At 48.1% G+C, this 24,193-nt stretch overlaps 1 protein-coding gene across 4 annotated transcripts in view; it reads right to left on the reverse strand.

Moving 5' to 3' along the window:
- Positions 1-24,193, reverse strand: part of YTHDC2 (YTH N6-methyladenosine RNA binding protein C2) — a 2,707,399-nt gene that overhangs the window by 2,244,914 nt on the left and 438,292 nt on the right. For all 4 annotated transcript variants that reach the window (XM_069625524.1, XM_069625523.1, XM_069625522.1 and 1 more), the window contains exon 5: positions 1,484-1,683. In XM_069625524.1, coding sequence (XP_069481625.1) covers positions 1,484-1,683 — 200 coding nt within the window. The remainder of the gene's footprint in view (positions 1-1,483; positions 1,684-24,193) is intronic.

Below are 24,193 nucleotides of genomic sequence, written 5' to 3' on the forward strand. Positions count from 1 at the left end.
CAACGTGAAAAACAATGAGTCATTTTTGACACTAAAAGTAGAAAAACTACTTGTAACAGCCATTTAGCTGTACAAAATTACAGCTACTTTCAGCCTGATCTACACCGTCAAATCATCAAGAGTGCAATGGTAAAGCATGCTTTTGGGAGAGGAATGATCATGGATGTCATCAGTCAGATCAAGATCAGACTCTACACTGGATCATGGGGCCAGAGCATTAGGGCAAGCACATGATAAAGAGAAATATCAACTTCTTTAAAGAGGTATGTGAACTAACCTACCAGATAAAAACGTCTTGAACTTTGTGAAAGCCACCAAATGTGCCTATAGTAGGGGAGGCGGATGCTGGAAGTGCCAACAAGGTTGTTTTTGTTAAGATCAGCTTAGAAAGCACTGCACTGTACTAAATGCAGTCCTACCATTAATGTTTTTGGTGGCACCCTGATGGGATTAAGTTTTTTTTGGACTTTACAGAATATCTCCTGGAAGTTCCTAGTTTTAGCGTCACAACACACTTTGGGTTTTCCCACATAAAGAGTCAGTAGATTCACCACCTGCCTGGATGGCAGTTACAAGACTGTCTGGAAGATGTGTTTATAAAATACAAATTATTTGTTAGGAGGAGTGGGGGGAAGAGTTGGAGGAAAACAAAGTACTCTCACCTGAGGCTTAGAATGCCTCTTCTGTTTTACAGCCACATGCTATACAAGTCAAAATGCGGCAACGCTAAAGAAATACAAAGTGTTGCTGGTAGACCTATAGGAAAACGGGCAAAGCCTACAGTCAAAGAAACAGAAAAAGCAGGCATCAATGAAACCTAGAACCAGGGGAACAAAACCAATACTGAAAGAACTTCTAGGTCATATTTCTTCAAAAAAAAGTTTTTTATTCAAAAAGTTCTTATTTCATAAAACAGAAAATAAATCATACAATTCTGTCAACAAGACAATCATACAATTCAAAAAGAAAAACAGAGTTAAAACAAATGAACCGCCCATTACTTAATAAAACATGGTCCTAATTAAACACAGCAAAATATTTCAAACATACCATTCACACACATACAAATTCATCCACAATTAATCAAATCACATTACAAAAAAAACAATACATTTTTTGCAATGGAACTTCATGGATACATATTCCAAATGACAGACCAAGGTTCCCAGGTGGGAAAAATGTGAAAGCCTTTCAGCGAACCAAACCCAAAGCCTACAGGCAAACCAGGATTTCAATAGACCCAAGCACTGAATGGAAAGGCAACATGGGCCAGTTTGAGAAAAGTGCTATTGACACGTACGTCATTGCCTGAAGCCTGTTGATGGCATTCAAGCCCCGTAATTGCTAAAACTGTGAAAAAAGCAGATGAATACAGAGAACAAAATGTGAGATATTATCAAGATCACATGACTGGGAACTACTTTTCAAAACCACATAGTATTGGCAATTAGTATCTGCTCAGCATGAAAAGAAACCAACCAACCTGTGTCGTCTTTCCCGAGCCTGTTTCACCAACGATTAAAACCACTTTATTTTCGTTAATAATCCGGACAATGTCTTCATGCTTTTCAAATACAGGTAGAGAATGCCGAAAGGAATCAAATTCAGAATCTCCCCTTTTCACAGGAATCTGAGGGATGCCATTGTTGAGTCTCCCACTTGTCTTGCTCATTTCTCTATTCTCTTTAACAAAAAGACATTAATAACGACAACTGTTAATCCCACTGATGATCAACATGTATTTTCAAACACGAAACTATTCATTTACATATTTCACATATTCAAAAACAATGCATGCAATAAAACCATAATCTGAATATGCCTCAAAATACGTTCACGACTCTCCAGGTCCTGTGCAAGATGCCTTCCACTGAACCAGCAGCCTTGCACTATCCTTGTCCACGCATTTGAAACCCCCACATCACGAGTTCACACACTCATACTTTGTATCCAGACTCAAGTCTGGTGCGCTGAGGGGCACCGATTCAAAGATGGATTTCTTTTTTTTCCTTCTCTTTTTTATTGTTGGCAAGTACAATTAATAACATTCAATGCATAATAGTATGAAACAAGTCTTCCAATGAGGCCCCATTCAGCCAGATTACCCTTCTGCATTTACAAAGACACAGAACCACATTGGCGCCTAATGAAGTATGACCATTTGCAGCTGAATCAACAGCAGTATGTGCCTTAGCTAGGCAGCTGCTAAACTCGCCCCAAATATCCTTAGGTCATCCTGACATCGACAGAGTAGTCACGTATTTAACATATTGACTACCTTACTATTAGTCCATAGTCCCCTTTCCTCCATACTTGTGGGGCATTCCGTCCTTCGGGACGGGACTGGAGCACTTCAGTCAAAAAGCACAAAAAATGAAAATGTTTGTCCTTCTCTTTTTGCGCAGGGTACCGCACGCGGCCATAACCCCGCCCTCATGAGCTCTGCCCCGCGCATCGCCCTTCAGTCCTTTTCTATCACCAGGTCTGAGACCATTTAAGCAATAATAGAGGATACCTATTAGAGGGGACGGCGGGCGGGCGTATGAAGGAAAGGGTACTATGAACTAGGAGTAAGTTAGTCACTATGGTGAGTAACTTTGTTATACTCCTACATCCCGTCCCCTTTCCACCATACTTGTGGGAGATTCCCAAGCACTCCTCACAGGTAATACGGGTGGATGGAAACTCCTTACTGAAAAAGATTTTTAAGAACAGCCTGGCCAAATTGAGCATCAGCCCTGGAGCTCAGTTCCAAGCAGTAATGCTTGCAAAAGCTTGATGGGGAAGCCCACATAGTTGCTTTGGCAATGGTTTCCCAAGGAATGTATTTTTGGAAGGCAACAGCAGCCGCCTTGCCACGTACACGATGAGAATGAATGCCCTTCGGAGTTTGAAGGTATATGCCACTGAGATACAGGAAGCAATCCATCGGGAGATTGTAGCTTTTGAAGCAGGTTTCCCTTTTGGGTCTCCAAACGTAACAAAGAGTTGTGAGGAGCCCCCGAGTTCAGTTGTTCCGTCAAGATAGAACTTCAGAGCTGTCTGACATCTAAACTATGTAAAACTCTCTCAGCATCTGAGGCCGGGTTTGGAAAAAAGACAGGTAATGAGATAGATTGATTCAAATGAAAATCAGTCACTACTTTAGGAAGGAAAGAAGGAGGAGGAGTATGGAGCAGAACCTTATCCTTATGGAAGGTGAGGAACGGGTGTCCCACAGACAAAGCTTGAAGCTTGCTTACTCGCCTTGCCGAAGTCACTGCAATCAGAAAAGTCACCTTCCATGAAAGGTACTTTAGATCTGCCGTAGCCATGGGTTCAAATGGTTTATGGCATAAGGCAGTGAGGACATTTAAATCCCATTTCGGATGAGGATTGCGAATAGGTGGAAAAAGATGTAATAGACCTGCGAAATGCCTTTTAATGACTGGGTTCGTCAAAGAAAAAGAGCAGTTGTCAGTGGACAGGTAGGTTGCAATAGCCTACATGCAAGTCCTACAAGACAAGACATGAATGCCCGAAGCTGCCAGATGAGATATGAATGAAAGGACAGTGTCAATCGTTGCATGTCTGGGGTCCAGCTGCTTAGCTAAACACCAGTGACAAAAACAGAGCCACTTGTTCCTATACTGAGACCTCAGAGGGTTTCCTGGCCGCTTGGATAATGCACATATTGTCCTCGGAAAAGTTAAACCGTGCTAAGGATTTGAATTCAGGCACCAGGCCGCCAAGCTGAATTGAGGGGAGGGGTGCTACATCTGTTGATCGCACTGGTGAAGCAGGTTGGGAATCAACGGCAGTCTGATCGGAGGACAAATCAACAGATGCTGAAGTTGTGAGAAAGAGAATCCGGCTGGCCACCAAGGAGCTATGAACAGTAGAGTGCAATTCGATGTATTCCTGAGCTTGCACAGTGACCGAGGCGGGAAGGCATAGGCCTTCATGTTGTGCCACGGAATTTTGAGAGCGCCCCCTAGGGAGGAGGCCCCGAGACCATTCCTGGATGCATAAAGAGGAAGTTTCCTGTTTGTAGAGTTCGTAAAAAAGGTCCACTCCCGGAGTGCCCTACTGGCAAAAGATGGTGGAGAGGACCTCCGTGTTCAGTTCCCACTCGTAGCTGGCTGCTGTTTGGCGACTGTGTGAGTCTGCAGTCACACTGAGTTGGCCCAGAATGTGTACCGCCAGTAGCCAAATGCTGTGCTGGATGGCCCATTCCCAAATCTGAATGGCAAGGTGCACAAGAGGGGGTGATTTGGTGCCACCCTGCTTGTTGATATAAAACATTGGTACCGAGCTGTCAGTGCAGATGCGGACCACCCTGTTCGTGATGGACGGCTGGAAAGCTTTCAGCACCAGAAAAACAGCCAGGAGCTCCAAATAATTTACATGAAACTGCCTGTCCTGCAGCATCCATAGATCGAAAACCTGGAGATGATCCAGCGTCGCGCCCCACCCCAAAAGGGAGGAGTCTATGGTAATAGTCACTTGTGGGCAGGGCTCCTGAAAGCAGGCCCCCACTGTCAGATTGATGGTCAAAGACCACCATAGAAGGACCACCATCATACAGGATGGAACTGTGATCATCTTGGAATACGAGTCCAAAGCCTGACACCAAGAGCTCTGAAGAGCCAGCTGACGACGCCTCATTTTGAGACGCGCAAGAAGAAGAGGAAGTATGCACAAAGCCATGAGGCCCGGAAGTCTCTGGAACCACCAAGCCGTCATGTGCTTTGACTGGATGAAGAGCTGACACGTGGCGAATAGATCCGCAATCCTGTCCGCTGTCAAATACACCCTGGAGTCGACCGTGTTCCAACGGAAACCAAGGAAAATCAGGTCTCACCGACAGCCCAAGATGGAACAGGAGCTGGAGGAGAGACTGGAGATTGCTCGAAGCCGTCAGTGGACAAGGGTTGCGTAGGAGCCAGTCATCCAAATACGGATATACATGAACACCCTGTAGCCGAAGGAAAGCTGCGATGACCAACATCATCTTCGTAAAGACACGCAGCGCCGAGCTAAGACCAAACGGAATCACACAGAGCTGGAAATGCTCCCCTCCCAGGGAGAACCGCAGATATTTTTGATGCAGCCTCCATATCAGGATGTGCATATACATGTCCTGAAGGTCCACTACACTGAGCCCGTCACCGTTCCGAAGAGAGGATTTTATTTGGCAGGGCGTGATCACCTTGAATTTCTCTTGGGGAAGAGAAAGGTTGAACTGGGAAAGGTCGAGGATGGTGCGCAGGCTAGTCTGGTTGGGTTTGGGCACTGTGAACAGACGAGAGTAGAAGCCCTCCCTTTCTCCCCAAGGGGAACACGTTCCACCGCCCTGAGGTCTAGAAGATTCTGGACCCCAGCTATGAGGGAGGGTGTCCCGATCTGTTGAAAGGGTGGGTTGAAGGGTGGGGTAGGGGCAAGCGAAAATCTGCCTGACCAATGGACAAAACCCACCGGTCTTCGGTGACTGTCTGCCACGCCTCCAGATGAGACGAGATTCATCCTCTCACCGAAGTCTTGTGCGACCGACAAAAAATATCGTTTTGCAGATTTGTCAGCAGGGACACAACCTGCCCCTGGAGAGGAGGCTGATTGCTGAGAGAAAAACCAACCACGTTTTCGACGGGTGTCGCCAACCGGGGGTTCAGTTATGTACGCCCGGAGGTCCTGAAACATCCCTGAAGCAAGAGAAGGATCGAGACTGAGACCCTGACCTCTGTGTATAAGGGGCTTTAGCTGGGGCCTTCGCCAGGACTTGGCGGTTTGGGTGCTCGCCTTGGTCTTTGTAAGTTCCTCATCCGTAGAAGAATGAAACAATTCCTTGCCGTCGAATGGAAGGTCCAGTACGTTGTCTTGAACCTCCTTCGAAAACTTTGTCGCATGGAGCCATGCCTGGCCGGAGGTGTCAATTCCCACCATAAGGCCTCGAGCTGAGGAATCTACATAGTGTACTGCAGCTTCCAGCAGATCTTGTGCCAACACCCTGGCGTCCGACAAACCGGCTTTGAAGTCGTCTAGCCTATCCGCAGGAATACACTTGTGAAAATCAGCCAACTCCTTCCACAGCTTCATATTAGCTGCAGCAAGGATGAGCTCGGTATTTGCTTGATGAAGTTGGAGTGCTGATATGGCAAAGACTTTCTTGCCCAAGGAGTTCAGAATCTTGTCTTCTTTCGACAGAATCTGAGCCGCCGCCGTTGAGGTTGCAGAGGCCGGCTTGGATTGAAGCGTGGCCGTAGCTACCACCGTCGAGGAAATGAGCGGACAAGATGCCAAGGTTATCTCCTCAGAGGTGTGGATCCTGTAACGGGCGTCAATTCTCTTATTGATATGTAGCCCGGTGTGGGGCTTATCCCAGACTTTACGGGCCTCGGCCAAAATGTCCTTCTGGAGTAACAGGCCGGTGCGCTCTTGTGGTGACAAGGTGAAAGCTCCCGAAAGCACCCCCTCCTGCGGAGCAGGGGCCTCAGGTACTGGAATGTCAAGGAGGGCCATCATATCCAGGACCTGGTCATGGAATGCTCTGACAGAGCAGGGCTGCTCATCGCTATCCTGATCTGCTTCAGGGTCATCCAGCGAGTCTGGAGCCGACGGCTGGACCGTCACAGGTTTTAAAGTGCTATCACGTTCTGCCGGGATCTTCTCTAGGAGAGATAGAGGAGGTAGCGGAGGAAGAGCTGGAGGTGGGCCAAGAGGAAGAGGTGGTACCACTGCAGAAGCTGTCGGAATCACTGGGGTGGAAGGTGGAGCAGGAGGTTAGGCGCTGGGGTGGGCAGAGGCCGATCATATGGGGCATACCCACACAAACGCAATGAGGATGGTTGCCGGGAAGGCTGGCACCAACCGGGACCACATAGATCAACGGAGCAGAAGCAGGAGGAAGTGAGACAGTATGCGGCATCCGAGCATGCCAGTCGTAAGAAGTACGGGACAGATTTTTACTGTCCACATGATGTGGGAACAGCTGCTCGGCCCCCAAAAGAAGGTTACCAACACCCGACGTCGAGAGCGTAGGTGTAAGGGAAGAATCCAAAATGGCCGCCGTGGACCATGAGGGTTGGGCCGCCATTTTGTTGATGCCTGAAGAGAACTGCGTCACATCTGGAGATGAGGCAATTGTCTCCTCAGGCTGGTCAGGGGACTTAAGCAACACCTTAGCCTTGACACAGGATCCTCGGCAGAGCCAGTACTGGGGGGGTCTCGGATGTTTACTGGACATCTTGGAGATGGCCCCAAAATTAGCTTCCAAAAGAGGAACCTCGGCAGAGCCGGTAACAGAAGCGTTACGGTCAATGACCACCATCTTTGCCCCCTCAACAGTACCGGTATCACTGCGTACCTGAGCGCGGGAATGCTGAGGAATCCACCTCACAGACAAGACCTTCAGAGCAGGGCTCTCGGTTTTGTTGGTACAAACTTAAGCCTCAAAGAGAGGAACCTTGGGCTTTTGCCCAGTATGGGTAGCTCCGTAGAGAGGGGTCTCAAGCTCAAAGCTCCAGGAAAGGAGGCCTCAGGGCGTACCCCGGTGTCTGTGTGGAAAGCTCCAGAAACGGAGACCTCGGAGCGAACCCCGGTATCCAAAGCCACGGATGAACTGGGCTGAAGCTTAGCACCAGACAGGTGAACCTCGGAATGCGGTCCAGTTTCGGAAGGTCTGTCGTGGGAACCCTACGAGAAAACTCTGGTACGCCTGTTAGGCCCGCGAGGCACCTCAGGGGAACCCCTGGTAGCAGAACTGCTCAAGCCTCTCCCGGACCTGGAAGACCCTGGGAAGGAGTACCCCGGCCGGGGCGCCCTAAAAAGTAAGGAATTTACCAGGCGTCTCTTCTTTTCGTTGGTGAAAAGCTGAAAATGAGGTGGAGGAACGCACTGAAGGACTTCCTCCCACCAAAGAAGACGACGCTGGAGTGCACGCAGTAGAAACACTAATCCCAACGATGGTCCGGACCCAGACACTCCAACCAGAGAGAATGGGGATCCGCCCTAACAAAGCGACGTTCGCATAAAGAAAAGGACAGAAATCCCAGACGCTCTGGCATAGACGGAGGACTATGCAACCGCAGAACCGGAGCAGGAAAGAAGGACAACGGGAAAAAGAACAAATTCTTCCCGGTGATGCGAGTGCGTCCAGCCCCGACCGTGCGGAGAAAAGGACTGAAGGGCGATGCGCGGGGCGGAACTCAGGAGGGCGGGTTTACAGCCCTGTGCGGTACCCCGCGTAAAAAGATAAGGACAAACATTTTCATTTTTGATGCTTTTTGACAAAAGTGCTCCGGTCCCGTCTCCAAGCACGGAATGTCACACAAGTATGGAGGAAAGGGGACGGGACCTAGGAGTAAGTTCTTCACAGTTGTTAAACCACACCATCTCTGTTAGCCAGTCCTCCCTGCGCAGGAGCATACAGTCTTCCACTTCTTCAGTATTGTGAGGGGTTAGTAAAGTGAGACTCACGATTGTGTTTAGTTTTCTCAGGATGTGACATTTTATTATACACAAAATTAGAAAATCCTAACTCAGCCTTCTCTACCAGAGGATTCCCTACATATTCTAAGATCTATGGGAAAGCCTCCTAGCATTCACAAAACTATTCCTCACACTAAACAACAAACATTCAAAGCAACATGAAAACAACAAAAATAATAGGTTACTGAACACCCGGTGTCTTGGATGACTCCTAATGCACATGGGCAGATCCTGCTCCTCAGGAATGTTCCAAAGTCAATTGCCTCCAAGGAAAACAAAGTGTTAACCAAAGTCTTGAAAAGTTCGAAATAAACCAAAGTTCACACAAATAAAAATCCACTGGCAAATGTCTCTTCTTTGCTTGTTGAAAAGATTCTCCTTTTAAAATTGCACATAGAAATAACAGCACCAACGGTGTTTCCTGGATGACTTCCATCCAGGAAAGAATAGGTAAATTTGAAGATCAAAGTACTACTACTTGCATCAACTTTCCTGCTTTCAACTTCTGCAGTGTCTTTTATACACAGTTTGTCAGGATGCTTCTACTTAAGGTTTGCTCCCTTCAGCAACTTCCTTCTACTTAGAAAGCTGTGAGAGCATGCTCCCTTGCCCCACAGTTGGCTTCAGCTTCTACTAATTCCAATTCTGATAAGAATATTGACAACCACAGTTCTGTTGTTACTACTACAATTTCTGATTTAAACAAGTTTGTTACTACAACTGCAACATTAGGCAACTTCAACAAGACTTCCTCGACCTCTACAGGTTGGCAAGGCACTCTTCTATCTTGCATGTCAAGAAAGGGCAGCCTCTTTGCCTGTCTTGTAGCTACCACAGAATCTGATTCTAGCTTTCAGACTACTTCTCCTTTCAAAAAGTCTCATCCATTTAGACTTTAAAACAGCTTTCTTTTTTACAAAACCCAACTCCCTTTACTAGCTTCGTATAACACCTTTCCTCCAATGGTTACCACAAAGCTGTTGTACCACTCTTTTAGCTTTGGATGATCTTGTCACATTTAATTTAGAGGAATCTTGTGCAACAATAACTTCAACAACTTCAGAACATTGGTGTATAGTTCTTAATTGAGCGGGATTCAAATTTAGAGTTCCCTCTATGGGCTTGGGCAATACTTGTTCTTGCTTCAACAACTTCTATGACTTCTGCTTCAGTCTTAAATATCTTACAAATGTGGATTTCTTACTGAAAATGAAATTAGGCACAACCGATTAAGTTTTCCTCAAACTGCCACTGCAAAGAGAGAAGCGTTCCCACCTTTCAGTCAGCATTCAGATTCCAAGGTGTTAGGGAGAATTCTCTGTTTAGGCTGAATTTCCCTACCTAGTGAGTCCCCCAGCAGCTTTGCTGGATTTCTGGGGTTTCTTTTTTTCTCCTGCCAAGAGTGAGACTCTTTTACCCTCACTCTTGGACATGTTGAAGTGTGTTTTCTTGGTTAAACCTTGTGTTGAATGGGCTATGGGGTCTTTTACTCCATAGGGCCTCATGTATTTTTGTGATGTGGGTTACACAGCACCCTCTGTGCCGTGACCCAGGGGTGTCCTAGGGACTCCCCAACATAGACTCCATACCCTGGGACTGACTACTGTCTCCCAGGGCATGTAAAGTCACCAAAGACTTTGCTAGTCTTGGATCCTGAACAGAACCAGTACAAACCATTATATTGTGGACGTACTGGCTGGGGCAATTCGATTGCCCCAGGGTCTGTTAGTCGAGGGGGCACGTCTCCGTCCCCCCTGATCGAGTTTTGGCTGGTGGCAGTGGAAACTACTTTTTATATTCGACCGCGAATATTTCCCTATGGGATTTCCCATTGTTTTAGGCTAACACATTTAATTATTTATTTACGGTAGCCTTAAACATACCGCCGGTTTATATATTTATTATTATAACTCCGGTTGGGACTTTTTGCCAAAACTTGATTCTAAAATGGCGTTGGCGTTCGCCTCTGTAACTCTGACCCAAAGTGGAGCCCTTTGTTCCACTTTTGGCGGGCTTCTCCACAGAAGCCCTCCAAAGTGGTGCCACTCTGTCTGGGGTACTTAGGAGGGGTGGAGGGGGATTTAGGCACCCTGGACTGAGTTACCTTGGTAACTCAAGTCGCACTCCGTCCTGATTGGCCCAAGTGGTGAGCCGGCCGGCTCACCACTTAGCATGTTTGAGTGACAGCTAGGCTGGGTGAATGGGGGTTTGCTGCATAAAAGCAGGGCTTTGGGGACTGGAACTTCAGAAGTCGCCACAGGACCAAGAATCCGACGAGGGAGGAGCTGAGCCGACCTGCTTCGACGACACCACCCGGTGGAGCCCTGCTGAACCGTCTCACCACTTTTCCCGACGACCGAGGAGAACTCTTAACGGAGTGGCTCCTTCCCTTGACTGGTGGGGACAACCAGCTTTCGCCTTCTTTTCGCTTCTCGAGGTATCTCATGGCCGCCTTGCCAGTGCCAAGCACCCCGGCAACCGGAACCCCACCACTTTTACCCCAACCACGAAAGTCGGTACAACCCTTTAACCGGAGGACTCCGCGGCTGGTTTCTTCCCGGGCAGTGCAACGACCTTCTTCTTCTGCACTTCAGCGAGAACTTCTTCTCCCCTGACCGACGTCGAGCCTTGCTGCCACTGCCTGGAACAACTGCCACCGCTGGAGGATCCTTTCCGCTTAAGGTACCGTGTTCCGCCTGGCTTCCCTTGCTACCGACTGTACGGGGTAGATTTAGCCCCCGGCTTTCGACCCTGGGAGTGCCTGGGACACCCTGGCTAAACTTTCTAAGCCACTCTAAACTCTTTCTAACTCTTTGCAAGACTTTGAATCCCTAATAACAGTGTGATCTTGGGCACATTTTCGCTCCGGCTACTCTAAGAGTGGGCCCTGCCTAGTGACCCTTGCTCACTTGTGACTTTGTGCTTCTTTGAGCCTATTGCAAGTGTTCTGGACCTTAGAGTGGTGTGTTTAACCCATTTCTGTTCTTTTTATCCCTTTCTTGAACCTACTAGAGTGTCATCTAACGTTAAGCGCTCACCTCTGTTTTAATTATGTGGTGTTAACTTAGAGTTGTCTAGATAGGAGTAAGGGTCGGAACTGCTTTCATTATAACTGTGTTTGAAGTGTTTTTTTACTATACTTTGCTAGAGTGTTTTCAACTTATGTGTTCTTAAAAAAATAAATAACTATATACTTTTGAAACCAAGCTCTGGTCAGTGTTTGCTTGTGCTATTGTGTCTGGGTACATATTGTGTATACTTTACATACGGCCTAACTCTTCTTGAGGGGAGTCTGACTGCTCAGCCACAGCTACCAGGTAAATCTGGGTGGTGCGGACTGCTACCAAGTGGGTTTACTGCTATACCTGTAGTCTTAAATCTTTTGCAGTGTTCCCCAAGGGAACTGCACAGGTTTCTGCTTAACACAAGGTATTGGGAAACATTGTCTTATGCGCGGCCTCTTTAACCCCTTAACTGCCAATGCCCTTTTTTGCTGATGTTGGTATGTCGCCATTCAATCCCTCGTAACTTTTTTGTTACATGTGATATCTCGCCACAGTTGGCCCCTTTTCTTCCCACACATAGGCGGCCATAACACCACCAAGGAATCCTAGTTTGCTGTATGGGGTGAGAGAAAATAACCAAGAAGGGAGCAGATTTTGTGTTTTTTCAGAAAATGCCAATAAAATGATGTAAAAAAGAACCCTGTGGTGTTTTTTCCTTGTAAGAGCTAAGAACGAATGGTTTGCTGTGCTGAATTTGCCGTTTTCCAGGCTTTGAAGAACAGGTATGAGTCTAAACCAAAAAAACATTTTTATAATGTTACCATCAGTTTTGTGAGAGGTAGCCGATTTTACCCTTTTTTTTTTCCAATGGGACATACGTGGATGGGATGGAAGAGGAGGGTAGGAAAGCTGAATGGGAAGACAGAAAGGCATACATTTCTAAAAAGTAGACCATTCCAAGTTTAGGAAGGGGTGATTTGCTCAGGTCAGGCAACAACTATGTAGGGAAAATTCCCATTGTTTGGGAAAAAATTGGAAAAATGACAGATAAAAAAGGTAAGTGCTGGACATGGCTGGACCTTTAAGGTAATGGATTCTGTAAATATTGAGAAAAGCAATGCCCTGCTACATTCCCCTGACTCTTCCAGTTAGGAAATCACACATTTTTCGCAATGCTTCACAAAACAAGCAATACCACAAGCCAAAAACGGAGCCATGGTACACAGGATGTTTATGTTGACGGCCTAAGCAGACATACTTAGCATGTGTAAATAAGGAAAACAAATGTGGTGAGGAAGCGTAAGCATACATTTTTTGAAAGAGCACAGGCAGACCTTTTGAAGGGTAGGTGACTTGTGCAGGTTACAGAAGCGTACAGTGCCTAAAGCAGCAACTAAATGTAGGTCACATTTGGGAAATGAAAGGGCTCTATAACAAAGTGCAGTAGCAAATATATGAAAACATTATGAAGACCAAAAGAAACAATTTCCCTACCTTCCCACATTCCCACAGTTGTCCCGAAGAAAACGGTACCTCACATGTGGTGGTGCACTTACCTGGGCGCAAAGGGAAAAGGCTAAACCACTGGTAACCTCAATTGTTTCGGGAGAGCAGATTATGCAGGAATTTGCTCTTGTGGACAACCTACAGATTTGGGCCTGGGGTGTCGCAGCCCCCAAGGAAAACAGGTAACCCCATGCATTTCTGAAAAGAAGACACCCGTGGGAATCCACAGAGGTCTGACTTGGGCGAATCGCCCTAGAATTTATTACCCACAAGACCCAGCAAAGTCCAAAATGTAGGGGAAAAAAACACAATTTTCAGACATTTCCCACCTGGAAACTACTAAAACACGCCACCAACAACACATGTCCTATGCTGCGGACGGTGCAGATGCTGCAGACGGTGCGCAAGCTGCGGGTCGTACGGATACTACGGATGGTACGGGTAGTACAGATACTACGGATGGTGTGGATAGCGCAGATGCTGCGGATACTACAGATGGTGTGGATAGTACGGATACTACGGATGGAGCAGATAGTACGGATGCTGCGTATAGTACAGATGGCGCAGACGGTGCAGATGTTGCGGATAGGCACAACACCTGTTCACCAAAACATTACCAAATATCTGTATCTCCTATATATGCTATGTACCTGTATCCGCATATTTATCTGTATCCCATATATACCCCTATCCATCCCGTTGCTTTATAGAGCTCCAGGATAGTCAGAGAGTAATGTCCCCGGCCTTGGGCGGCTGTCTCCCATGTGGGTCGACCATCCCCAAGCACAGGGGCACTCCCAGGGAGCCCTGGCAGGGACCCGGACCTTTCCTGGAGGGAGAAGCTGTAACGCAGGCCAGCCAGAGATCCTGGTTGGTCGAGGGTGATGTCCCTGGCCTTGGACGGCTGTCCCTCATGTGGGTTGACCGTCCACAAGCCCAGCAGTGGCTCCAGCGAGGCTCGACAGGGTCCCCGTCCTTTCCCAGAGGGAGGAGCTGTACCGCAGGCCAGCCAGAGCTCCAGGATAGTCAGGGAGTTATGTCCCCGGCCTTGGCAGGCTGTCTCTCATGTGGGTTGACCATCCCCAAGTGAAGCGGCAGTTGCAGGAAGCACCAGCAGGGTCCCCATCCTTTCCCGGAGTGAAATTCTGAAATGCAGCCCAGCCAGAGCTCCAGGATGGTCGGGGGTGATGGCCCCGGCCTTGGGCACCCGTCTCCCATGTGGGCCGACCATCTCCAAGCACAGGAGCATTCCCAGGGAGCCCCGGCAGGGTACCCAACCTTTCCAGGTGGGAGAAGCTGTAACGCCGGCAAGCCAGTGCTCCAGGATAGTCGGGGGTGATGTTCCTGGCCTTGGGTGGCTGTCTCCCATGTGTGTCAACCGTCCCCAAGTCCAGTGGCAGTTCTGGCAGGGTCCCCATTCTTCCCCCGTAGGGAAAGGCTGTAACGCAGCCCAGCCAGAGCTACAAGCTGGGCTTGGGGATGGTCGACCCACATGGGGGACGGGTGACCAAGGCCAGGGATATGACCCTCTACCACCCTGCAGCTCTGGCTGGGTTGCGTTACGGCTTCTCCCTCTGGGAAAGGACAGGGACCCTGCTGAGGCTCCCTGGAACTGTTGCTGGGCTTGGGGACGGCCAACCCACATGGGAGACAGCCACGCAAGGCCAGGGCTATCATCCCCGACCATCCTGGAGCTCTGGCTGGGCTGTGTTATAGAATTCCCCTCCGGGAAGGGATTGAGACCCTACTGGGGCTGCCACTGGGCTTGAGGATGGTAGACCCACATGGGAAACTAATGCCCAAGGCAGAGGACATCACCCCTAACTGCCCTTGAGTTCTGGCTGCGCTGCGTTATTAGCCCCCAGAGTGGGCTACATGAGTTGCAAAGTTCCCTGGTGGTCTAGTGTGCCCCCCACTCCCCACAAAAAAGGCATTTTTGTAAAAGAAAATGTTTGCCCCTGCCCTGTAAATTCCCTGGTGGCCCTCTCCCACCCCGACCCCAAATGGATGGGGGGGGGGCATCTCATAATCTGGCCCCCATCCATTTGGGGTGGGAGAGGGCCACCCCCCTTTCCATTCCAAACTTCCATGGTGGTTTAGTGTACCCCCCACAACAACCCCAACAAAAACATGCTTTTTCCCCCTTCCCTAGGGGCAAATGGGCACATTAGCATGCCTATCTGCCGCCAGGCTGGGCAAGACGTACTGACCCATGCTTTGGGGGTCGGGCGGTAGAGGGCCGGCCGCTTACATAGTAAGCGGCCCCCTCAGCCTCTCCCCCACTTCAAAAACAGATCCCTGGTGGTCTAGTGGCATTGCTGGGCGCATATCGAGCGATCTGTGCTCAGCAATGCTTCAAGGAAGGTGTTGTTGGTAAGGGGAGAGTCTCCCCTTTCCAACGACACTTCTCTCGATCTAAACGGCACAATAATGCCAGAGATCAAGGGAGAGAAAGGTAGAAACCTACCTTCTCTTTCACTGCTGCAGCTGAAAATGGCTGCAGCAGTGAATTTTACTTTCAGTTTCACGTTGGCGCGCATTACGCACGCTGACGTGAAACTGAAGGAAATCCAACCCCCGGACCGTGAGGAGGAAACACCTCCTCACATAGCCCGGGGGTTGGATTTCACAAAGTGAAGTGCCAAAAAGGACAAGCTATCTCGTCCTTGGCACTGCATACATAGTGCCGAGGAAGAGAGAGCTCGTCCTTGGCACTAAAGGGGTTAAACAGTACTTGCAACTTTTCAGCAAAGTCAGTTACACTTTAAATAGGCTACCAGCAACGTTCTCTGTGTTAAGAGGAGCCACGCGAACGGTCGGTAACAAGGTATTTCTAATATTAGGGAAAAGACGAGCTTTCACAACATGCAAGCATTTTACATAAGCGCATGTTACATTTCTCTGAAAGACTTCCCACTTCTGCAATTAACTTCTACTTGATTAGATGTATGCACAAGGGTAATTAAAGCTGGTTACAGTTACTGGCAAAGTATTTCTATTATTCAGGAGTACAGAATTTCCTTTTCTGACTCCCAATTACAATGACTGTGGGCTGCTGCTGCTTCCCGGCTTGGTTTCTTCTCCTGCTGCTGCTACAGGCACTCTTGGGATCCACACCACTCTGCTGAACAGTTGTCTCCAATCCAGCCTCATCAAGGGAGAGTCTCCTGCTCTCCAGTTTCCCTCGGTTTGCTTCTGCATGCGGGCCTTGGGAGAATGCACGACTTCAGTTGTGCATTCACAGCAATTAGGTGCACCTGGAAAGACTGCCTATTTTCTCCAGTCCCTTCCAATGCTGCCATATCCAAACACGGTTTGTGAGCACAGGACCAAATCAGAGCCTGCAGGTGAAATCTGCCATTTCTCTGCTCCGGCATCCATTCTGTGGTCACACTTCCTTGTAATGTGCAAGCTTCGTGCTGGGCTACTTCAACCGACCTTCCAGCTCCTGCTCCAGCTTCTTTTTGCTGCTCCTCACTGTTGCAGCCTTTTATGCCTCTCAGGTAGGCTAAATGGTTCCAGTTACAGGAACTGAGGACTAATTGCCTGACCTTGCCAAGAGCCATTAGGCTTGCCGACATAACTTGATCTCCTGTATGCTTCTTCAGCCCTCTTCTTATTCACAGTCCCTGAGGTATTCTAGGACTTGCAGTTTGTTTTTGGAAACTTCAATTTCTCCACTGCTTGAGAATTGCATAAGGCCATAAAAAAGGGTAGGGTTATTAAGGAAAGCTAAAAAGGGGTTCCTGGTCTGACCCCCTCACCCCCCATGTGATCCTCACTCAGTACACCACCCCCAGACAGCGACTGCCTTCCCCTGGACCAGGTTCTTGGGGGGCGCAGGGGGCACTTCTTAGCCACTATGCACCCCAGGTCAAGGAAACTCCTTTTGCGTCGCTCCGGAATGTCTGTCCAGTACCCAAACACGGCACTCATTGGGAACGGGTGCAGTGGCTTGCCTATGATTTCAGACAGAGTGCTATAGATCTGGACCCAGAAACCTAGGAGTCTGGAACATTTCCAAAGCATGTGCAAGTAATCAGCATTTTCTACCCCGCAACGAGGACAAAGACCATCATCCCTCCCATGGTATAGTTTGAGTTAACAGTATGTGTAATGCAGCCTGTTAAGAATTTTAAATTGGATCCACTAAAATCTGGTATTCACGGAGACAAACTTAGTAAATTGGCACATCTTTCCCCACATATCATCTTGTATATTTACACCCAGGTCCCTGGCTCATTGCTCTTGAACTCTGACTGCGCCTGTCTGCATTTTCCCCATTATTAACCTGTAAAGAGAGGACAGCACCCTCCAACATCCAAATGAGTTGGCAATAAGGGTCACTGCTTTCTTCTCAGGTGGTTCCACTGGGCATCCTTCCCACCAAGCCGAGAATGCTGATCGAAGTCTATAGCACTGCAGTATCTCAATGTTAGTGCCCCTGTGGTCTGTCCGCCAGATCTGAAGTGTGAATAGGTGATTGTCTGGAAAGAAGTCCCCGAGCGCATGGTACCCCAGGGTTTCCTACCGTTTCTTAAGAGTGTTATCCTAGGTGGACCGGATGTTAGGGAATTGCCACACAGGGAACCATTTGTAGTATGGGAAAGGTGTTGCGATTCTGTGGAAATGGTCATGCAACAAGTATAGTCTGTAAAGGATCGTATTGACAGTCATCCTTGTATTCGTGCATCTAGCAGTCAAATGTCTTGGTGTTTTTCAGGAAGGAGCAGGAGGTTGTTTTGCGCCTGTGTTTCTCTCATCCTGTTCTTCCTGTTTTATCTTGTGCAGATCTTTCCTTCTTGTTGGTTGGTTAAAGAGAGAAGGTGTGTTGGTTCTGCCCAAAGAGAGTTAAAGAGAGAGACATGAAGCCTGGGTGGTGGGAGCCAGTGGGCACTCCCTGTAGTGCTTAGTATCCTGCCTTCCAACTCCTGTACCTGTTGTTCTTGATGTAACTTTTATGCGTGCAACCTAATAAAGTAACGTAAGGACTTACTACAAAGATGACTTTTGAACTTGCTTTGCAACAGCAGTCCTCCTGGTAGTCACCCATAAGGAACAGTGACCTTAGATCGGCCATGTTTGCGGTTGCACGCTCCAGTCTGACATGAGGCAGGCAGCAGTCAAACCAGTGCGATGCATGCTGTGCTTGTACAGCAATCCAGTAATTCTCAAAATGAGGTGCTGCGAAGGCCCCTCTACCATAAGGTTGCGTCATGTCTTCCCACTTTTTCCACACCGCCCCTGCATGCCACAAGAATTGTGAGAGTAACCCATGTATGTGGGTAAAGAACGTCTTCCCCGGCCATATAGGAACATTGCCAAACGTATATAAACATTTAAGAAGGATTAGCATCTTAATGTGGTCGGGCCTGCCCACCAGCAAGAGTGGCATGCATGCCCATTTAGCAAGCCTAGTATTCAAGTAGTCTACATTCGCATGAACATTTTCAAAAAGCAGAGTAGCCTTGTCATGGGACATAGTAACACCCCCCCCCACCAAGTACCTGAAATGGTTGGGCGTCCACTTCAGGGGAAATGCCCCTAGAGGCCTAGGCATGGCTTCCATTAGTGGAAATATCTCAGATTTGGTCTAGTTAAGTGTGAACCCGGAGAACTCCCCAAATAGTGTTATATCCTCCAATAGGGGATTTAAGTTTCTCTGCGGGTCCCTAACATATAACAGAACATCATCTGCATAGAGCGAGATGATCTCCGGCGGGCAAGCTCTCTGGATCCCTCTGTTCTTATGGTGGTGCCCGATTAAGTCTGCCATTGGCACTATTGCCAGGGCAAAAAGGATGGGGGACAGGAGGCAACCCTGGCGAGTCCCTCTCTCCAATGTCAGTGGGTCGGACAAGTTAGCGTTGACCAAAACCCGAGCCAGCAGACGAGTGTAGAGGAGTTTGATGGATTAACCATCAGCTCCCCCAGTCCACAATGGATCACATTTTACAGCGGCAGGCACCTAGAGAGCTTGTCCTTGTGAAAGTCTCTGGGAGCTTGCAGAACACTGTCGGGAGAGAGATTCTATTCAAAGTACTGCCCATTTTGATGACAAAAATCTATCGAATGTTCCAATTTGACATATTTCGTCCAGTACTATTCGATCGATTAGTCCACAATTGTCTAATACGGCGAAGCGGTATTCCCACAATACCATGTCAAACGCCTTCTGCGTGTCTAACACTACTGCCACTGCAGAGGCCTCGTGTGATATGCATGCAAGTATATTAAAAAGTTGACATATTTTTAGCATTGTAGAAAAACCCGGCACAAAGCCTGCATGGTCATGGTGGATCATGTGGGGCATCAATATTAGCAGCCGGTTAGCTAAGATCTTGGCGTATATTTTGGCATGTACATTAGTGACAGCGTTCTGTACGACCCACAGTCATTAATGGGGTTTCCCGGTTTTAGTCGGACTGTAATATTGGTTTTCTGGACAAATTCTGGCAGCAAGGAGTTTGACAGAGACTCCTCCCAAACCCTCAAGAGGTATGAAGCAAGGACAGCACCAAACTCCATGTAGAATACAGCCGTCAATCCATCTACGCTTTGTTCCTAGGGAGATCTTTTATGACTCGCATGATGCTTCTACACAAAATGGGACTTGATCTACTCCATGGCGGCATCTGACAACATGGATATAGGCAGACCCTCCAGCTTATATCGATTTTGCGATCCCGCAAAATGCCGCGAATGCGCAAAATGCCGCAAAAACTGCCCTTTTGTGCAAAAAAAACATTTTTTTTTAACTTTTTTTTTTTTAACTAATTTGCAAAAATTACTGTTTTAAGAAAAATTATACTCAGGGTGCCAGGTTCTCAACTTTTTTTTTTTACACAAGAAATGAAATGCGCTAACCCATCTCATCACTTGCACCCCAAAAAAGTGCAGCCCAATCCACAAGGGACACATGAATGGGCACATTTTATATGGGTGCCCATTCAGATGGCCTTTTTCACCTCCTTGATCAAATAAAGTGGCGTTTCTGTCAATTTAAAAGCGCATCGCTCATTTCAAAGCAAGATGCACTTTTAAATGTGTAGAAATTGTAGGCAACCCTACGCGACCGGATGTGGGGCTGCCACTGCATGACAGGGTCTTTCCTGACCCTGTCATGCATTTCTTTTAAGGTATGAACCGCTGCTGTGTCGCTTGCATTTCTGTTCCTCAAACAGGATAAAAATGAATTTTCTGGATCACATTTTACAGCGGCAGGCACCTAGAGAGCTTGTCCTTGTGAAAGTCTCTGGGAGCTTGCAGAACACTGTCGGGAGAGAGATTCTATTCAAAGTACTGCCCATTTTGATGACAAAAATCTATCGAATGTTCCAATTTGACATATTTCGTCCAGTACTATTCGATCGATTTTTATAAATACTGAACATGTGTTGCGGGGGTGTCACCCACTCCCCATGTTCAGTATTTTTGGTCTAGGGTGGTTGCAGAAGTGTTTTCCCCTTTTTCTTCAAAATTGGAGGTGGGGACAGAAAAAAAGAAAATAACGAAAAAGGGACCCTGCGGAGTCAGATCCCACCCGCGTTAGAGGGACGGATCTGGCACCGCAAGGTTGCATGGGAAGCGGCAGTGACCAAGCAGTTAAGTAGGGGAGGGGTTGGGGTGGTGGTGAAAGGTACATTTTGGCTTGTTTGGCAGAAGTGCAAATCAATTTGCAGCGAAATTGACTATGGTCAATTCCGCCGCAAACAATTACACTTCGGTCAAACAACCCAGATCACCATTCAAGGCAGCTAGCCAGCGCACAATTTGCGCTACAGCTCAAGCCTGTGGAAATGCGCCGGTCACCTTTGAGAATAAGGTGACCTTCTCATTTCCAAAAATGGGTTGTCTAAAAATAGCATATCATCCGTTCTTTTTTGAAATGCCCCATTATTTGAGGAACTGGGTCAAAATGTACCATTCAAAAAAATAAAAAGAATGGTTACACTATGAGAGAGTGATGGGTGAGATGTGAAGTTATAGGCAAGAAAGCAGAGGGAGAGCAGTGGGTCAGAGGAGGAAGCGCTGCACAAGAGAGTAGAGGAAGCAGTGATGCAGTGGGTCAGAAATCTGAGAGCGAGCAGAGGTACAGAAAGTAGAGGGAGCATGTGGTCAGTGAGCCAGAAAGCAGAGAGGAAGCGGTTGGCCAGAAAGCGGCAGTGAGCTGCAGATTGGGAAAAGGGATGAGGGAAGTGTGCAATAGAATGGGAGAAAGGATGCAAGATGCAGAAGCAGCACAAAAGAATGAAGGACTGTATATTGCGGGAGGAATTGTAGAGTGTAAGGTGTGAGTTGGGAGTATGATTTGAAGTGGGACTGGGGCTGGGCAGTGTAAATTGTGACTTGACAGTGTGACATAGCACGTGATTATTTGTATGACAGAGTGAGAGGTTAAGGGATGCAGGTTGTGATGGAGAGTTGGTGAGATGTGTGTTGATGAGAGAGGTGTGTGGGTGTTTGGGGGATTGGAGAACATAGAAGGGGAATATTTTCAGCATTACAATTGATAAGGATTAATTTAGTTAATACTATTAAATAGGCATGAACATTAAACCAGAAATGTAGCCAAATCAAACACTGTTCTGCCAAGCCAGAGGCATCTGTGACTCTTCCTATTAAATTAATACAAAAGATACATAATAATGATACCCTGGCTCTCTTTTAGCCTTGCACTATGCCTATTTCCTGCAATGTGGCAATCTTACACCCTCCAGTTCATACAAAATGTCCAGCAAAAATGCTGCAATAAATAAAGGTTTGTGCCGCAAAATGTGCCATTTCATGCTGCAAAATTTGCCATTTCATGCCGCAAAATCCTGGAAGGTCTGTATAGGGATATTATCCAGCAGTTCCTGAAGCGCCTCCTTGCCTTGGGGTCATTGGCCCAGTATAACGATTCATAAAACTTATGAAACCAGGCTGCGATTCACCGTCCGTATAGTAGGTGGTCCCCTGATCCTCAAGTATACAGTCTATATGTTGGGAGCCTTTTTCTTGTTGTATCAGTCTTGCCACCTGTTGAGATGGATTTCTGAATTCTGACCTGCTGGGCAGTGGTTCAGAAGGCCGGTCTAGTTCCTTGGAACAGGAAAACCTTCTGGACAAGCCAGACCAATCAAGGTAGCATTGGCGGCGGTCAAGACTAGGTCTCAGGAGGGGTGAGGGTGATCGAAAGCCCACAATGAGCACACACAGTAAACAACACCACAAATAACTCTTAGGTATATATATCAAAAATATATTTACATTTATTAAAGGCCTTTTAACTCAAAAACACAAACTGAAACCACAGCAATATTAACAATACTAACAAAGCACTATATTAGGAAAGATATATATAGTAATTACTAGTCTAAAGTAGTACTACATAAGTAGAGATCCGCAACCGGAAACAGAAGGGCAGTCAGACAGTGCAAATATACTTTAGGCAGTCCTTCAACAACTCAAACCCAATTAATAGGCAGTCCAATCCCTAAGAAGTGTGGAGCCGTGTGCTCAAAAGTATGTTCAGCGAGGCAGCACTCGATCGTGCAGTTAAGTACAAAATGGGTCTCTTCAAGGGGTTGTAGTGGCTCAGGAAGGTGGGTGAGGGGAAGAATAGAGTTCCACTATTCGAGGAGGGTCTCCGCAAGAGGGCAGAGCGATTTCCGGGAATCAGGAATAGGATCGTAGCACAGACTACTCTGACAAATGAGTGGCTCTTGGGGGACACATGCGTAGAAGTCTATGGATGTGCCAGGGGCCACCGGTAAGTGTGCAAGTACTCACCGACCCTCGATGCACTCTGTATCACTTTGCCAGTCAAGTCCAGTTCACTTGCAGGTTCGAGCCCAGCAGTTGCACGTCTCTGGCTTTCAGAGGCTGCGTTCCAGGACCTCAGTCTGTGGCGGGACAGTGGTGTTTTCTACGCTTCTGGGGAAGGGATCTGGCCCGTTTCCACTGCAGCTTGTCTTAGGGCAAAAGAGAGCAAGGCACCCAAAAAGCTTGTCACCACAGCGGGGCAACACAGTTACCATGTAGGCTTAGGTTCAGGTGGATTATCCCAATTCCAGTCCTGGGAATGCTAGGTGTACGAAACTCGGCAGGAGAGTGCCTTCTACCAAGAGGCTACGGTTCCCAAAATCTCGGGTCGAATCACGAGAGAGCAGCGGATCCAAGGCAAAGGTCCCGTACGAGCTGGTCAGTTCACTGGGCGGTCTAGGAACACTTCCGAAAGGCTCGTTTGCAGGTTAAGCAGGAGGTGTCGAGAGTAGTTAGTCCCACTACTCCAACGGGTCGAAGCGCCCTTGCAGGCCTTCTGTGATTGATGAGAAGAACAAGTTACTCTCTTACCTGGTAAAGTTCTTTCGATGGGATGGTCCGATGTCTAGAGCGAGCATCCTTGTCCGACCGGGACCTTGAAGGCACCCGGTGGTCGCGACGACCGCTCGAGCCCGAAGGCGGAAGAGCAGTGTCTCTAGCACGGTCACGGCCGGCGTCCTTCGACAGCACGGATGGACCGGAGCCCTGCAATTGAAAAATCGCCATCATCTCCTTTCGGAAGGAATCCCATTCCTCAGGAGTGGAAGTCTTGTTGGGACAAGCAACCCGCCGACGGGCAGAGTCCTCGGATGAGGACGGGGAAGGCGACCTGTGACGGCGCTTCTCTGAGTGCCTCGAAGAGGCAGAGGAATGGCGAGACCGACTCCTGGACCGAGACCCCCCGGACTCACGACAACGATGCGGAGAGTCGCCCCTCGAATCGTCCGTCGAAAGTCCAGTGGATCGCGATTTCCGGGGCTTGGCCACCTTACCCATCGACAGCTTCTTCTTATGCTCCCGCAAGGCCTTCGATGTAAGCGACTGGCAGTCGACACAGTCATCCGTATTATGGTCCTCCCCGAGGCACCAGAGGAAAGCAACGTGCGTGTCCGTCAACGACATCTTGGACCCGCACACCTGACACTTCTTAAAACCCGACCGCGGGGTGGAAGAAGCCGAAGACATCATTTCAATAAACAAACTAACAGGTTCAAAGAACTGAAAGAACAGGATTTCAGTAGAACCGAGGTGCGCCGAGATCTCCGAAGCAAACACGTTCGCAGAAAAAACGGAACTGAGGCTAGGGGCGTCGTGCGTCCTACTTATAACATCCGGGGACGTCGGCTCAACGGAGGCCCTCGAAGACAGCGTATCGACGTCATTGACGCAGGAGCCGAAAGTTTTCCAAA

This window comes from Ambystoma mexicanum, chromosome 6p, assembly GCF_040938575.1.
Source record: "Ambystoma mexicanum isolate Mex_15411 chromosome 6p, UKY_AmexF1_1, whole genome shotgun sequence".
NCBI classification, from domain to species: Eukaryota; Metazoa; Chordata; class Amphibia; order Caudata; family Ambystomatidae; genus Ambystoma; species Ambystoma mexicanum.